This window comes from Pleurodeles waltl, chromosome 12 (genome assembly GCF_031143425.1).
Source record: "Pleurodeles waltl isolate 20211129_DDA chromosome 12, aPleWal1.hap1.20221129, whole genome shotgun sequence".
Taxonomy (NCBI): domain Eukaryota; kingdom Metazoa; phylum Chordata; class Amphibia; order Caudata; family Salamandridae; genus Pleurodeles; species Pleurodeles waltl.
Window position 1 is genome coordinate 23722244 of NC_090451.1, and position 18055 is coordinate 23740298.

At 49.2% G+C, this 18055-nt stretch overlaps 1 protein-coding gene across 2 annotated transcripts in view; it reads left to right on the top strand.

Moving 5' to 3' along the window:
* R3HDM4 (R3H domain containing 4) overlaps nucleotides 1-13422 on the top strand; it is a 240082-nt gene extending 226660 nt beyond the window's left edge. For both annotated transcript variants that reach the window (XM_069217441.1, XM_069217440.1), the window contains one exon: nucleotides 10493-13422. In XM_069217441.1, coding sequence (XP_069073542.1) covers nucleotides 10493-10596 — 104 coding nt within the window. In that variant the 3' untranslated portion in view covers nucleotides 10597-13422. The remainder of the gene's footprint in view (nucleotides 1-10492) is intronic.
* The last annotated feature ends 4633 nt before the right edge of the window (nucleotides 13423-18055 follow it).

The window sequence follows — 18055 nt, forward strand, 5'->3', positions numbered from 1 at the left end:
AAGCTTAAGAAGTTGACACATAAGTTGGCTTCTTGCTGCCACTCACAAGTTCTATGGATCAGCATGAGTTTGTTTGCATGCTTATCGGTCTCACTCCTGATCTTCAATCAGAGTCTATTCTAAATCTAGTCCTGGGGCACCCAGAGTTCACTGGTCTGTTGGCAACATCAGAGGAGGCCAAGGCATTCTGACAGGCTATGCTGTGCATTTTCAGGGCTTTTGTGGCTGCCTCTGGTGCGCCCTATGGCCGAAGGATACACAAGGATCCCCAGTCCGATTTCTTCTGGTGAGTCCATCCTTCACACAGTCTGTACATTTTGAACCTTCATCAAGTTCAGCACTGGCCCCAGTGCCACTCACTACCCCCGTTCCCTTCTGCATCAACAGTGATGCTGGAGCAGGATTTGCAGCATATTGAGCTATCGGACTCCAGACAGAATCCACCTTGACCGAGGCAGCGACCATCACACAACCAACAAGCAATCCATCTGATGCTGACCCTTTACCATTACCGCATGGTGGGGCACAAACTTTACTCCATCACACATAAGGACAATGACAATTATAATGGACAATGATGATTATTATGAAGATGCTGCCAGGGTGTATTAGAAATTCCTGCAGGTGGATTAGGGTGGCAGGGTGGTTGTAGATATTGTGGAAGATGCTGGCAGGTGACTAGGGATGGGAAAGTGTATTGGAGATGCTTGGAATTTGATAGGAGCTGAATTAGTGATGCTAGCAGGTAGATGGGTTGTGATGGTGTATTGGAGATTCTGAGACAGGAGCAGGGATGTGAGGGTGTCCAACTGAAATGGTGACAAATGAATGGGGTGTGTGTGTGTGTGTATTGGGGATACTGACTGAGCTAGCGGTGTAAACCATGCTTGCAGTTTATGAATAAGGTGTGTGAAACATGCTGGGGGGATGGTGATAGAGTAGAGGCCTTTGAGCTGGCGTGCATGAATTGATCTCAGGCTCCGGTCAAGAGGAACATGTCTTCTTCTGTGGAACGGAGGCAAATATGCTTAATTCAGTGCTGTGTTTTTAGTGAAACTAAAGAAAGTGGCAGTGAGCTACTTTGTAATGGGTAATCAGTAATGTTTTTCTCCTCCTAGTTGGAAGTATGTGTCCACTTGGAGAGGGGATTGAAGGGCTCCAAATTACCGGCAGTCCCTTTCCCAAGTTACCCCCATAAAATCTCTGATAAAGGATCTTACTGTGGATACTTTTACACTTTATTGAGCCCAGGCTGCTTCCAGCATGTTGGCAGTTGTGAATTTAATTGCAATTTTAAATGGGTGACTGACCATAAAAGCGCATTTTAAATTGCTAAATATGTTCAGAGCTGGCAATGTTTTTTTGATAACCATTTTTTTATTGTTTTGTATTAATAATATGTCATAGTTACAGTTCTGGTATAAATGAACCCTGCCCATCCCGGTTCTTACCCTACATAATACATACATCTTGTGCAATGCTTAGGTAGTATTTTCTTAGACGCGTCTTCCAGTAATATCACATTTCACTGGCCAATCCAACGTCATCCAACTATTTGGACCAGATCTTAGTATGTTTTCGGGGCATCCTCGTGCCCTATACACTGGCCGTTCCATCTGGGCGCACCGATCGACCTCTCACCTCCACCTCGATATCGCAGGGAGTTCAGGTGCCTTCCAGTGTGCCGCTGTGTCTCTTTTGGCGAACATTAGAGCAGTTCCCAGCAAGATCTTATCTGCCTGTGAGCATCCAGTTCCCTCATCCACCCCCAATAAGACTGCAAGTGGGGTGAGGTCCAGGGGTTGACCCAGCACCCTAGAGAGCTGCCCAGGATCATCTTCCAATAGCGTGTTATGACAGGGCATGACCAGGCCACATGGAAGAAGTCATCTGGCGAGTAGGAGCAGCAATTACATTATGGGTTGGCCATGAGGTCTGTACGGTGTAGTTTGGCGGGTGTAAGGTAGGCACAGTGTAGGTAATATATCTGCAGCAATCTCAATCTGGCGGAGTTGGTGGTTGTTCTAGGTGCCATTTGCGCTTCCCGCGAGTCGTCATCCTCCAGGGGGCCAATCCATGTTCCCCAGCGAGACTTAAGAGGTTGGTGGGGGGGGGTTTCGGAGGCATTCAGTGTCAAGGAATGGCATGCCCCACTGTTCCATAAAGTATTCATCATTCCCTTAGCCTCCATAAAACTCAATCCTGGCAAAGGGGTGTCGGGGGAATGTGTACTCTCAACACATCAGTTGCAAACAATTTTGAAATTGCTTGCTGGATAGTGCATAGGTCTGCTGGAGTTCCTGGAAGGAGGCCATGTTCGTACCTGACCAGATATCTCCAACAAGGCTGTCCCATTGAGACAATCCCTCTAGTGCAGTGACATCACGCAGCTGCGATCCATGCCACGGGGGTATGTTGAGTAATCTTCCTCCACCATCCCATCTGCCGTTGAGCTGCTCTCCAGTTACAAAACACTACTCTGGTGACTTCTGGAATGTTTAGGGAAACAGGGTTGCCATAGAGCAGCTCCATAATACAGGGGAAGCCTAATAAGGTGAGTTCCAGTTGGTAGGCTGGCTCAGACCAGCCCCCGTTAAACCAGTCATTTATGACTAGGATTTAAGGTGCTAAGTAAGAATAATAAAGGTTGGACATGCTGAGCCCTCCGTCGTATGGGAGATATTGACAAACGTTCCAGGCTAAATGCCGTCTGGTGTCATGCCAGAGGAAGGCACTGGTGAGGTAGTCCATTTCTCTGAACCACTGATAGGGGATGTTGATAGGAGAATTTGGAAAAGGTAATGAAACCGAGGTAGTATCATCATTTTATAGAGTGTGAGTCATCCCATGACATTTAAAGGAAGTTACTGCCATTTCTTGAGTTCCACTCTGACCTTACGGACTATCAGAGTTATGTTGAGGGACCAAGTCAGGAATGGCCAAGTGCAACATTGATTCCTAAATATCAGAAGCTAAGGCACCTGGCTGGTATATTCTTCTGCCAGTCCACTGCCTCCCGATTGTTGCTCATGGGCACCAGGAGTGACTTGGCCAGGTTAACGTTAAGGCCAGAGGCTTCAGTGGATAGGCACAAGAGTTGAAGATATGAGGTCCACTGTCCGCCAGCTTTGCCAAGTATAACAATCTGTCGTTGGCATAGAATGCGTTGTGGTCTTCATGGCCTGTAGCCCACCTCCATCCTGTGAACAGTGGGTCGCCGCATATAAGGTTGGTGAAAGGCTCAGTGGCCAACGTGAAAAGGAGGGGAGAAAGAGGATAGCCTTACAGTGTGACTCAGCTTATATTGAATGCCTCCGACAAAATCACATTGATTTGCACTCAGGCTGTCGTCTTTGTGTAGGGTAGGCGAACCATGAGACGAAAGTGGGGTCCGAAGCCGATCCTTTCTAGGACATGAAATAAGTAGTTCCAATCTACTGTATCATACGCCTTCTCAAAATCTATTAGCAACAAGGCCAGTTGAGTGGGGAGAGTATATCTTTTTGTGAGTGCCACATGTAGATGCCGAATACAATGCATAGTGCTGCGAGCTGGCATGAAGCCGCACAGGTCAGGGTGTATCAAAGACCCAATAATTTGTCGCAGACAGTTAGCTAGGATAGTGGTGTAAATCTTGACCTCCCTTTTGATAAGCGAGATTGGTCAGTAGTCGACGCACTGTGGTGGTCTGGTCTAGGTCCTGGGTGAAGGTGCCTGTTTTCAGTGCCTCATCGTATAATTTTAACAGAGGAGGGGCAAGGACATCTTTAAATTTGGCATATAATTCCGCAGGGTAGCCGTCTGGGCCTGGCGTCTTGCCTGGTTTCAGGGCTGATATTGTTTCTCCAATCTCTTCCAGTGCAATGGGCTGGACCAATGCAAGCTGGCTGGATCTCAATAGTTGGGGCATATTTATCTTGTCAATGAGAGGGGGGCATCTATCTCAGAATTGGGCCAGAGGACTGCCGTGTAAAGCACACCAAAGTAGTTAACAGAGGCATAGGCTATGCTCGGGGATGTGGTTTGCATACATCCCCTTGAGTGGGCATGATCCCCTCCCCCCAGGGGCTTACATGTGAGCCAGTAGAGCAATTTGCTGATTTTTTTCCATCCCCCTCCTACCATCTGTAGACCCATGCCTGTGAAGCACACCAAGGGGGTCATTCCTACCCTGGCGGTCTCGTAGGTGACGGAGGAAGCACCGCCAACAGGCTGGCGGTGCTTCCGGGGCAATTCTGACCGCGGCGGTAAAGCCGCGGTCAGAAAAGGGAAACCGGTGGTTTCCCGCCGGTTTTCCCCTGCCCCAGGGAATCCTCCACGGCGGCGCTGCAAGCAGCGCCGCCATGGGGATTCCGACCCCCTTCCCGCCAGCCTACCGCCAGAACCAGGCTGGCGGGAACGGGTGTCGTGGGGCCCCCTAACAGGGCCCCACATTGATTTTCAGTGTCTGCCTAGCAGACACTGAAAATCGCGACGGGTGCAACTGCACCCGTCGCACACCAGCAACTCCGCCGGCTCCATTCGGAGCCGGCTTCCTCGTTGCTGGTGCTTTCCCGCTGGGCGGGCGGGCGGCCTTTTGGCGGTCGCCCGCCCGCCCAGCGGGAAAGTCAGAATTACCTAGGCGGTCATTTGACCGCGCTGCGGTATTCTGGCGGGGGGAACTTTGGCGGGTGGCCTCTGCCGCCCGCCGAAGTTAGAATGACCCCCCAAATCTGTTTTGCTGTCTCTAAAGAGTGGATTCTGATCTCTTCTCTCCCCAAAGTCAGGGCTCTAGTGGCTTCACCTTGGCCATCATGGGTCAACTGTGGCGAAGTGCCGAGCCTCCAGCTGAGTAATGCACTCTTGTTGGGCCTTCTCTTTTTGTCTTAGAGGAGCTTTGGCATGCCCTCGGACAGTAGCCTTACAGGCCACCTACAGGGTTTTTGGGACTTTGACCGTTTCCATGTTTTTGCCAAAATATGCCTCACTCTCTTGATGGAGATCTTGGGTATATGCCTCATCCTGGAGGTACCACGCATTGAGTTACCACACAGGACGCTGAGTGGGGCCCCGGGACCCAATCATGAGGAGCAGCGAAGCCTGATCCAAGATCCCTCAAGGGAGTTTCTGGATCCGTCTAACTGACAGCATATTAGTAGCTGGCATGAGAAACACATCAATACGCACATGTGTATGGAGTGCAGCTGCGGTATGGGTGTTGTTGATCCCTAGGATGCTAGGTCTTCCATACATTGCAGAAGCCCAGGTGGGTAATCCATTTCCAGAGGGAGGCTGATCTTTGACGCCGGGTGGCAAAAGAACCTGTGGAGTCCATTTCTGGTTGTAGGACTCCATTTACAACACCCCCCCCCACAATTGTGGGACCAGGGGGAAGGTGGGCCATTATTTAAGTCAATATGGTGAGAAAGACGTCCAGCACCATGGGAGGCACATAAATGCAGAGAAGATTCTAAGGGCGGCACTCCGAGATACGTGGCAAGGAAACTGCCTTGAGGACCGATCCAAGATCAAGACCCCACTAGCGGAAAGGAGCGGAATAGAAGTATCGTCACTCCACGGGCTCCTTGTATAAAGCCAGCGTAGTATATGTGGTCAAAACCATAGCAATCAAGGAATGGACAGGATGTACGCCAGCAGATGGGTCTTCTGTAGCATTAAGCTGGATGGAAGTAGCTGTTGAGCATAGCACAGTACTACTGATCGTTTAATTCAGTCCAGTAGACCATTTTCATTTCATGACATCACAGCGTATAGTGACACAGGGTATGACAAAAATGGAAGTAAAGAAGCGAATTCAGGGAGTTTAAGCATCCAATCTGGTGCACAGACAAACAGATGTGTAGGATGTGCTACGGGCATGGTGGTGATAGGTCTGCATGGCAACCTGAAAGAAAGCAAGTTTAAACAATCCACGTTTAGACACTTCTTTAGTGGTGCATATGCAAACATTGTAACTCCCCACTTCCCAATACCTCCCCCCCAGAAGCATCTGTCATCCCATAACCATCACCCCAACAAGAAAGCAAAATGAGCTATGTCGCGCGGTGGACCCCTCCATGCTGTATGATGAATAGAACATCAGTGGCAGCCAGCATGCCAGACACGAGCCTGTCTTCCAGAAAATATGTTGTTTGTCAGAGACAGGCAATTTGCACAATGGTTGCCAATGATTTTAAAGGTCCAAGGTGTTTGACTTAGACTGTCTTCTTCTTGAGCAGTCGGTTGTTTGCCTTCATCTGCGGAACGCTCCTGTCTCTGCAAGACTGGTGGGGTAGATGAGCCCAAACTCTGCAACTGTGAGGTCGACTTAGCTTTACCCTTTGACTGGCAGGATCTAGTGCAGAAGTGCTTCAGGCAACTGTTCCTTGCAGCTGCAGCACATGAGTGCGAGCAGTATTGATGGAGGGAGAACAGGGTGGGGGGGAGGGGGTGCCGATCTGTGTTGTGAAGCCGCCTCCTCTGTCAGCCATTCCCATGCTGCTTCAGGGATGTCGAAAATGTGTTGTGCCCACATGTATCACTTTAAGACGCGCCTAGAAAAGGAGCATGTAAAATAAATGTAAAGCTTGTAATTTCTGTTTAACAGACTCATAGGAACGAACGCATGCTTGGACCTCTCGTGCGTTATCAGGAAGGATCCAGATTTGTGAGTTCTGAAAGCGGAGGTCTGTGTGTGTATGGGGCTCTCTCAAGATGCAGTCTCAATCTCTAAAGTCGAAAAATAGATGCACAATCATGGGCCTGGGCAATGCTCCTAGTTGGGATTTAGGTTTTAGTGCCCTATTGGTGAGTTCCATGGCGAACCAAGGAGATAAGCTATCCCCCGGTATCCAGGATTTGAGCCAGTGTTCAAAGTGTTCCATGGGTTGAGTACCTTCCACGTCCTCTGGAAAGCCAATGAGGCGTGCATTATTTCGCCTCAAGTGATTTTCAGCATCTTCCGCAAGTTCATGTGTACAAGTGAGCAGACGGTTCACTTTCATTATTTGGTCGGCCATCTCATCTTCCATTGTAGAGATTTGCCCCTCTGCCTCCATTATGCGGCTTGTAGTATTTTTGAGGTCCTGACAGAGAAAAGCCACATCTACCCGTACCTCTCTGATCTTAATCTCAGTCATTGATTGTTAGTGGTGAATTGCTTGCAGTATTTTATCCATGAATCCTTTGGTAGAGGCAGGAGCTTCCATGACATTGCACCCTTGTATTCCTGTTGATGTATTAAATCGGTAAATACATGTTTGGGAGCAGTGGGATTTCACAGGTTTATCCTTTGCCATCTGCCTGTCGTCTGCCCCGTAACTGTGCGCTTGTGCTCAGTCCGCTTACTGTGGCTAGCAGTAACACGTGCTGATGGGCTGCACCATGTACTCTGTTTTCTGGTAGCACCCAGAGACATCTGCGCAGACGAGAAGCTTTAGTTTTAAATGGTGACCACTCCGGCAGCATGGTGGTGGCAGGTAAGGATGACCCTGCGGGGCCTCAGATGGCCTCAGATTCCTCACTTCTCCCCAGCATAGGAGCAACTGCTTAGAAGCTAGTAGGTGCACCAGGTCAGGAGCTTCCAGTAAATCTAGATTCGGCCTCCAGTGCCATTTGCATAAGCCCAGCTAGCGGGCAGTGTTAGTGAGGTTGGCCTGGGGCTGGCACAGTATTACAGCTGTTTCACATGCAGCCCGTGCAGAAGTGATATGGCAGAAATCCTCCTGGCTATGCAGTTGCGGGTTGGCATTTAGTAGGTGTCCTGCCTCGCTGTTACTCCCTCTCCCAGGAGGCCCCGGCCGGAACCTTTTCTATCTGTTGATAGAGCAGTGACAGGCGATTCCGCTTGGTAGTGTATGTCTGCAGCCGCTGGCATTGCGAGGTGCTTTCCCGCTGTGTCCCCCTGCTCCTCACCGTTAGCCTCCTTTAGTCTCTGGGAGGCCGCTGCAGCCACATCCAGGGGACCCAGGTCGGCCTGCCAATTCCCGTCGGGGTCCGTCCACGGCTCGCCCTCCGCAGGCCTTAGGGCCCCCAGACAAGGAAGTGGTCCTCACGCTTCACCACTGTGGCTCCTGGCCCAGTGTCAGGTAGGGAGCTCGCTGCCTTCCTCACCAAGATGCTCCGCCACCTGGGAGGAGTGCTGTCAGTATCCAGAAAGGGCGTACCTTCCGCTAGGCCAGCCCCCCTCCCCTTCAGGATCGGCGTGGGGGACTGCCTCTGCCTCGTTAGAGGCCCACCAGGTCTCCACCAGAGTTTTTGTTTCGGGCCCACACTGGCAAATTCCGGGCCCCAGCTCAGCTCACTCTATGGGCCACCTGGCAAGGAGCAGTAGTGGCTCAGTTCCAGGTAGGGGGCACCCTGTCATACCGGCAGGCACTGTACTCTGCAAAGGGGGCGCCCCACGGTCTCGATCGGTCGGCGCCTCAACAGTTCTGTGTGTACGCCATCTAGTGTGGCCGCCAGTCTCTCCTCCTCAAATGTGGCGGTGTCTTGCAGAGCAGCCCCTCTACTGTGTTGTTAGCACTGTAGATGTTATTGCTGGGGTGTATGGCTATGCTGGCAACTGGTTCCTGACGAGGATGGCGGCAGATGACAGAGGGGTCCGGAGCACTGTTAGAGTGCGATCGTTATCGTGACACCCCAAGCCACACCCCTCCAGGGCTGGCGATGTTATAGAATAATTATGAGTAAATTTAATGTGATTGAGTGACCCTGACGATTATTATTATTTTATTTTTTTTGCACATGTCTGTGTAGGGTTTAAAAGATAGAAGGCTATTTTAACGGAGAATGAGTGGGCGGGGGAGACCGTCTTGTTGATGTTGGGCTAAATTAGGGATGTGTAAAGGCATGCTGAGAATGCTGCCAAAGTGCAATGTGACTGTAAAAACTTTAATAGTGTTGCAAACGGTAGGAAGAGTGTGAAGATGTTTGTCATAGAAACATAGCTTGGTGTGAAGATGTGCTTAGGGTGCTAGCAAAGGGTCAGACTAGTGTGAAGATTGACGAAGGGAGAGGGTAAAGTAGGTTGGTGTAATGGCATAGATATACGGGAGTCAATATGATGCCAGAATGATATGGCGTTTTGAGGATTTTCTGAGAATGCGGGGTAGGCAGAAGGAGAAGAGCAGGGAGTGTGAGACAGTTGAAAGGTTGTTGGAGAAGAGTATGAAAGCGTTAAGATATAGTTACAATGCTGCTAGAAGAGTGGAGATTTATTGAATTATGTCAGGCGGAGGGATGATAGAGGAGAGGGAAGCGATGATGCTTAATGGGTGTATTGACAGGATAATCGGGGTTAAGGGTCGAGTGAGAAGTTGTATTGAAGATGGTGGAGATAGATATGTTAGGATAAATAGACGTTAGAGCAGCTGGCAGAGGGACAGAAATGTGTGTACAGTATTAAAAGCAAAAGAGCAGTAAAGCCTGAGGAAGGATGGATTTCTCATAGAGGCATGGTGATGCTAGTTGAGATTTAACTGAGTCTTTAGGCTTGCGGCTGCTGACTGGGGCAGGAGAGTGTGAAGACTTGGGTATGCTAGCAGAGTAGTGGGTAAGTCTGAACCCATGTGGGTGCAGACAGGAGTAACAACGTCTGTACGCTTGCAAGTTTTCGCAGAGGGATAGAGAAGTCTGTAGGTGTGTGGATGTAGGCATAGGGAAATGGGAGTCTAGGCATGGGGGTGCTCACAAAGGAAATAGGAAAGTCTCTAGGCTTAGGGATGGTGATTTAGGTACAGGGAAGTCTAGGCTTGTGGGTGCTGTCATAGGGATAGTGAGGTCTGTAAGCTTGTGCCTGGCATCAGGCCCAGGGAAGAGTAGTAGTGTGAAGTAATGCCACTGGTGTCAGAGAGAAAAGCAGGTCTGAGGATATTATGGATTGCTACCACAGGGATTGAGACATCTGAAGATAACTTTGGGGCAGGAGGACTTATTGCTCGGGGTTTGTGGATGCTGAAGACAGGCAGGGGTACACTGCAGGTAGGGAAGTCTGTAAGGTTGCAGGTGCTGACGGGGATAGGAAAGTCTGTAGGCATGGGTTTGGTGGCAGAGGGATAGGGAAGTGTATAAGCTTGTGTGTGTTGACAATGATAGGGAAGTCACTAGACATGCAGGTGCAGACAAATAATAGGGAATCCCAGGCTTGCAGGTTGGCAGGCAGAGTGATAGGGAAGTCTGCTGCCATGTTGTTTCTGGTAGAGGGAATGGGACATCTGTAGACACAGGTGGATTATGCACAGTGGTAAGGGAGTCTGAAGACGTGTTGCTGGAATAGGGATATGAAAATGTCTACTGCTCACAGAAGCAAGATTATGCCTTGGGGATCGTGTGCCTGTTGTGCTTCCCTCTCATCCATGTCACATAGTTTGCTGGCACCAAGTGTGCTGCCTGCCGGTGCATTTCTAGTAATGAACAGCTCTCCTCATAGTCCTCCTTGATGGTCTCTTGGTAGGGGTCAAGCTGCCGTGCACCATTGATTTCTAATTTCCTTTGGCATGTTTATCCTTCCAAGGTTTTGACCATGAAGGCAAGCGTCGGATGATGGTGAGCAACAAGCATGGCGTCTTCTTGCCTCCCGAGCTGCTGCTGTCTGCCTACTTGGGACGGATGAGTTGATGCCTACTGGAATCGGTCCCCTTCTCTGCCTGGTGTCCCTCTCCCACAACCTTTTACTTCACCGACTGGATGCACCAGCCCATCAGTGCCCATACTTCACCTGTGGGTCAAAGAATGGCCCCATCTGCAGATTCGAGCGAGAGGGGACCCATGTCCTGCTTCGTTTAATTTATTGTGTGTATCCATATTTTATCAATGTGCGTGTGTTGACAGGCTTGTGTTATCGAATGTGGCTGACAGGGGCTTTCTTAATTTGATTTGCTTGTTTATCTGGGGAACATGAATTGAAAGTATGATTGATCATCTTCAATGCCATTTTGTTGGCATAAAAGCACTTATGTTGATGGTTGCTGTATAAAGGCAGCACTCTGGTTTCTAATGCACAACCCCACTTCAGTAAAGTCTTCCTGGACAAATTCTTTCTGTTTCTGTGATTTGATGCAAGGTGATTGATGGTCATCATTTATAATGCACTGTAGGGCAGAGGTGATGACTGACACATCTATCTTGTTTCTTTTAAGTTCCTAGTGGATATAGTTGTCCATCTTTGACATCATTATACTGCTTTTGCTGATGCAATATGTCAGAAAAGGCGATGGAATGGGGATCGGTGTCGGAGCTCACCTTTCCTTCCCTTGGTCTTTTGTTTCATAGCATGATTGGTGCAGAGAGGCTGACACAGATGCAACCGACACCTCATTAAAGCTGGGCAGTGTGTTTATTCTGAAATCTGAGGCCTTTCTCCCTGAATGGGAATGTAGTATGTGGTTATGCTAGGTGTGCTTCACGACCAACAGCTTTTCTTGTAGTTTTTTGTTTCTAGAGGTTTCTCTTCACTTCTCACACACCACTCTTGTATTTGTTAGTGAGGCGGTGTTGTGTCATTGTTTTGTTGCACTCGATGCAGCTATGGAAGATTCCATCAGACCAGCCGCCCCGTTCACAGTGTACTCTGATAATTTTGCTATAAAAAAATAATCTGCAAAAACATTTCACTCGAGTGTCAGAGCACGGTACTGATTCTTGTGATCCTCGACTCGAAGCACAGTGTCTAGGGGGCTTTAGACGGAAATGCGCCTATTTTTGCTATAAATTGCAGCCGGCTGGGCTTAGTCTCCATGGTGAGGCTGAGTGACAGTTTTGAACAAATTAATAAATCCACCTAAGTGTGTTGCCCTCTCATGTTAAAATGAAGCTTGGACTGGTTTAGACATTAGCAAAGATTTAAGAATCTTTGAATGTTATTAGAGATACCAAGGGAATCCAAATGGTTATTTGTAGCAGACACCACTGCTTGCACATGAATCTAGATTTCCTAAAGGATTGTCTACCGATTCCTCTGCTGGTTACAGCAATCTCTGTCCCTTCCTTGTGTGTAGGTTTGCTGGACTGCATCTGCATACCTGAGCCAGGTCACCCCTTTCAGCAGAAAGGCTATTAAAATGGCAATCATTTCTACTACTCCTGCACTGCAGCTCTTCTCCATCAATAGCAACATATTGGGACAGATTGGTGAGGTAGAAAGGACCACTAAATTATTTTACCTTGCTGGTACCTGTCATGGGACTCATTTGTTCAACAGAAGGGTCCATGTCTGAGACTTATCAGGCACTAATGAGGTAAGGATGTGATTAGTCATAATGGTATTCATGGCAGGAGGCCATCCTTCCTAGATGGGGATTGGGGAGGGAGTGTCCTCTGTCTGTAGGTGGACATCATGTGAAAGAGACTGCTGTACAAAGCTACGAGTGCGCTTTACTGTATCTCCTGGTGTTCTGTTGGCTATGGTTTAACAGTGGATATTTCTGTGTGAATGGACTACTTGCTCTTGCTTGTGGACGGATATTGGAACTCCTCATCTGATGAAGGATTTGGTCACTGTGCGTGATTGTATATCAGAATGTCCCATCTCAGAAAATCATATATTGTGAGGTGTCACTGGTTATTGATAGTAAACGCCCTCCTGCGGGATGCAGCATTTAACAAACTATTTGCCAAAAAATGGTGCTAGGAGACTGGCTGACTAGCCACAAGTATCTGCATTGTCAAAACCCTCAACCTATTCGGCAAAACGCCAAGAAGCAATCCGGTTTAGTGCTTGGGTAGTGCGCCAGTCCTCTGATAGCTATGAAATGCACCAAAGAAATGTAGGATAATCCACCATTTCTGAGTTGAGTAGTATTTTTGGCAATTGCTGTCCCAAATTCCTGCTATACCTGAGTGCTCTGGAATATTACAGTGGCACAAAACCTTGATAGGTTGACAAAGATTTTCTGAGGACTGTTCATATGAGGCTTTTGTCAGGCTGGTGAAGCCAACTGCGCCCTAGAGGTGAAAGCTGTCTATAGCATATGTGCTTTGATGCAGTACTCCGCAGCAAAATTGTGTTCATTTGCGATAATTAGCTTTTTTTCAATCTGCTGGCATTCCTGCAGAAATGTTAACATTTATTTCCTCTGCCACCACTGGTGCTGCTTAAGAGGCATATGTGCAGGATATAAGCTTTAGCACGAACCATTGTGTGGCATTGTGACCTCATTTTACAAGATCTACCGAGTTTGTACCACTCAATGAAAGCACGGTTCCTTTAGGTTTCCCATCTAAGTTTGATGGAGTGACAGTGGCAAATAAATACATTGTCTACCCTTCGCATAGTTTTCAGCACAGCATGAAAGTGAGTCAAAAGGGTAAAAAAACATGAAATGGCTATTTGGGGCAAGCATCGGGAATTTTTTTTAGGGTCATATGTCTTCGATCCTATGATACTATCAAATAAGCATATTTGTATGTTGTATTTTTTATGCTTATTAAATATACATACAAGTCTCTGTGTCCATTTCTTCTCTTTCGTGAGAATCACACTTTTCATTCATGAAACTGTCCAAGTTAAACATTTAATAGCTTGACTCATGTTCAGTTCCTGCTTGCACTCTATATGTATGGATTTGTATATGTTATCGTTCTCTCTCTACCCCCTCTCTCTCTCTCCCCAGCCCCTAACTCCCCACCTCCCTCTCTACCTCACTGTCTTCCCCTCTCTCTTTCCAAACTGCCTGCACGATGTGTGACCCATCTACAGGTGCCACACTAGACCTAGGAATTTTGAAGCATTACTTTCCCACCAGCACAAGGTGATGCTGATCAGCTGAACCCATGGCCATGGATTACTGGGACTTCATGGTTAGTTATGTCCTGAAATCTGATAGAGACTTCTAGCTGCAGATTCCTTACCTTAGAATAATCCCTAGACGTCGGACTGGATCCAGTATTTCTTTGTGAGCAGTATCCTTGCACACTGGTAGGTGGCATCACTCTGCTCCATGTGCCGTCGTCTACATTGGACGTGACTTGTGTGGTGCCTAAATCGGTGCCACACCATCGCGCTGAGGTCCATTCTTTTATTTCTGCGCCAATTAGCACAGATTGGAAAGGGAGCTACTCCCATTCTTTTTTTACTTTTCTTTTCAGACTTTATCGAGTTTTTTTCAAGACTTTGGGGGGTCATTATGACCATGGCGGTAAAAAACACCTACCACCGGGGGCGACAGCCACCAAAAGACCGTCACCACGGCTACCAGCCTCCCGCCAAATTATGACCACAGCCGGATTTCCGCCAGAAGGATGGTGGAAATCAAGCTGGGACCATGCCGGCGGTAAGGTGGCGCTGCAGCCAGCAGCAGCGCCACACCAGTAGACTGTTGCCGGCTATATTATGAGAATAATACGGCCTGGCGGTGTTCTGCTGGCAGACGCTGCTGCTGGCAGCAGCACCTTGTCGGGTCTCCTGCCGAGGACACCCTGGATCCAGGTAAGTGGGTGCTCCGACAGGGGTGGGGGGCGTTGTGTGTGTGGGGGTGTGTGTATGTCTGTGCGTGTATGCGGGTGTCTGTTGTGTGTTGTATGTGTGTGTGCATGTTTGGGGTGTGCATGTATGTTGAGTTGTGTGAATGCTTGTATGTAAGTGTGTGTAAATGGGATGTATGCATGTGTGGATGAATGTTGGAATAGGTGTGTATGCGTGTGTGAAGGGAGGGGTGTGTATGAAGGGGGGGTCTGGAGAGGAAGGGTGTGGGGGGAAACCTGGGGAGGGGGGCAGGGAAGACCCCTGTCAGTGACAGGGAAGGGATTCCCTGTCAATGATAGTGCCTACCGCCATGGTTTTCGTGGCGGTAAGGATGCCACAAAAACCATGGCGGTAGGCGGGGTCATAATCCCGCAGGAGGGCAAGTGACTGTTGCCGGGCTGGAAATTGAAGTCTCCAGCCCGGCGGTCATTACCGTTGTGGAGGTCGATGTGGTACATTGGCGGTTTGGCTGAAGCCAAACTGCCAATGTCATAATATGGACTAAAGTACCACCAGCCTGTTGGCAGTACTTTCCTCCATATTAACGCCGACCGCCGGGGTCATAATGAATCCCTTTGTCTCCTGATGTATAAGGAGTTTAGAGCGCATCCTTGACACCAAAACCTGTGCTGGTTGCTGTGCCATACACCCTAAGGCCTTGAGGGAGCAGTCTCTGAGGCTCCTTGCTGGAATTTTGCTCACAATCTTAGTCGAGGGGAAGGTCCCGTTATCGGTCACAAAGCCACACCAATCGCTCATCGTTGAGGTCATCTGAAAAATCTGATAAGTCCCACAGGCACAAAAAGAGCAGGAAGTCAAAGAGATCTTCGATTTTGCAACATCCGTCTAAGTCATCTAACGAAACGAGGGATCGGCACTCGAAGCTTAGCTCTGTGGTGGAGCCTGCTCCTGAGCCATCTCCATGCTTCCCAGAGATTTTGGGAGCCAGAGTGTCCTGCCCAGTTAAGAGCCTCTTCTGTCCTCGCAGGAGGGGACCCTACTTGCCTCCTGTTGGCTGGTTTGCGCCCTAGTGCCAGTCGGGCCCCTTGGATCTGGTGATGTATCCAGAGCTGTGCCTGTCCAGCCACTTCGACCCTCCCCTTTGCTAGCTCCAGTGCTTAAGCCCCCGGTGCTGCTGACACACCGCAGCAGCGGCATTGTCATCCCAGACTCCGACACGGAGCCAGATGGGTGTTGTCCAATGCTGGAGCCTACAGGGGGAGACTCCCATAATGGAGCTAGTGCCTTATTCGTCTGACAAATGCAAAAACAACAATGTGATGGATGGAATGCTTGAAATAATCTCAGCCACTGGCGAGCCCTCAAGTCCGCATCCCAGTCCATCTATTTTTGCCCACCATGCCACCTCAGTTTGGAATTAGCCATATGAATATCAGTCTTGACCCTACTTTTTATGGGAGCAGTCCCTGGACTGCCAGGCCATGTCCTCCATGAACCAAAGCACTTATCACGCAGTCAATCATGGATTTGTAAAGTGCGGCTAATCACCCATAGGGTCTCAAGGCCCTGAATGTAGTTGTGCTGCTCAGTTGAGGTGCTTTCTGAACTGCTTCAGTGATGCGGTCTGCCTAAGCTTGGGGGGCTGAAGGGGGTAGTGTGTTCAATATCTGGGCTGCTAGGTAGGAAAAGGATCTTCCTCCTGCTATACTTTACTGAATCTTGGGGACAGCTACAAGGGCGAGCTAGGAGGAGCGGAAACGTCTGTTGGGTACGTAGAAGGTGAGACAGTGGTTGAAGTATGCCAGTCCTGTATTGTGCAGTGCCTTGAAAGTGTGGATCAGGAGTTTGTATTTGATGCACTTGTTGACTGCGAGCCGGTATAGGTCTCTGAAGTGGGAGGAGATTCGGCTGTGACGGGGGATGTCCAGGATGAGTCTGGCTGCTGCATTCTGGACTCTTTGTAGCCTTGATTGAAGTTTCTTGGTAATGCTGGCATAAGGTGCGTTGCCGTAGTCCAGTTTGGTGGTGATGAGTACGTGGATGATAGTCTTCCTTATGTGAAAATCTTCCACAGGAGACAAGGGTGTGGAAGCTAGATAAGGTGACTGCGTTAACTTGGTGGGTCATCAATAGAGAGGAGTCCAGGATGACGCCCAGGTTGTGCGCGTGATCAATGGGAGTGGGGGCGTTACCCAGCGTGGTGGGTCACCAGGAGTCGTTCTAGGCAGAAGGGGAGGAGCAGATCACGAGGATCTCTGTCTTGTCTGAGTTAAGCTTGAGACAGCTGGCCTCCATCCAGATGGCAGCTGCTCGCATCCCGTTGTGGAAATTCCTCTTGGCTTATGCAGAGTTCTCTGACAGGGAGAGGATCAGTTGGTGTCGTCTGTGTAGGAGACTACGTTTATCTTGTGTTCGTTGGTGATCTTAACGAGCGGGCCCATGTAGACACTGAAAAGCTTTGGGCTGAGTGAGGATCCTTGGGGCACTCCGCAGCACGTGGACTGTGGTAGTTTGACCCTCTGTGTTCTTCCGGTGAGGAAGGACCTGATCCAGTACAGGGCTTTGTCTCGGTGACTCCAACGCATCAAACCTCCTGGACAACCTCACAACTCTTGACCTCAAACAACTTGTCAACGTCCCCACCCACAGAGCCAGACACGTTCTCAACCCCGTTTTTTCACCAGGGGACATCATTACCAACTCCCACACCTCCAAACACCATTGGACTGACCACAAGTGCATCCACTTTACCTACACAAAGAACACCGTACGCCACCACAACCCCCACCCCCTCCGGCAGACGCTTGGGCAAAGTCACAGGAGCACAGCTCACCAATGCTCTCAACCACTCCCTCCCACTGGATGCAGCGGATGCAGTTGAAGCCGCAAGCAACATGCACCGCTGGCTCTCAAACTGCGCAGACAACACAGCCGCCCTAATGAAGTCAGCAGGTAATTGACAGAGCAAAACACTCAAGTGGTTTACTCCAGACCTACAGAAATCCAAGCGTCCCTGCAGACGATTTAAACATAAGTGGAGGTTCGCCAAATCTACTGAAGACCGCACAGCCTACAAAAGTGCAGTCACCACGCAACACAAGAACATCAGAGCAGCCAAATAAGCCGCCTTTCAAGCATGCCTCAACACTAGCACTCACATCAGCAAAGAGTTTTTCACCATCGTCAAAGAGTTCACAAACCTGAGGCGGATACCTCATCCATCCCTCCCTTCCTCGACCTCTGCAACCGTAAGATTTAGGACATCTACGAAGGCTTCAGGAACCAAAGCCCACCAGCACCACCCACCACCACAGACCTAGCACCCCACCAAATACTGAACTCCTGGACCCTCATCACCATAGAGGACACCAAAAGACTGATGAACTCTCCTCTCTGGAGCATCCTCGGATCCATGCCCTCATCACATCTTCAACCTGGCCAGTGCCACCATAGCTCTGGAACTCTGCCGAACCATCATCCTATTCTTCAAGACCACCACATTCCCCTCGGACTGGAAGCATGCCAAATTCAGCCAGCAACTCGAGAAACTCATCACCGACCCAAGGGAGTTGAAGAACTACAGACCCATCTCTCTGCTCCCTTTCCTAGCCAAGGTAATAGAGAAAGCTGTCAACCAGAAACTCACCGAGTTCC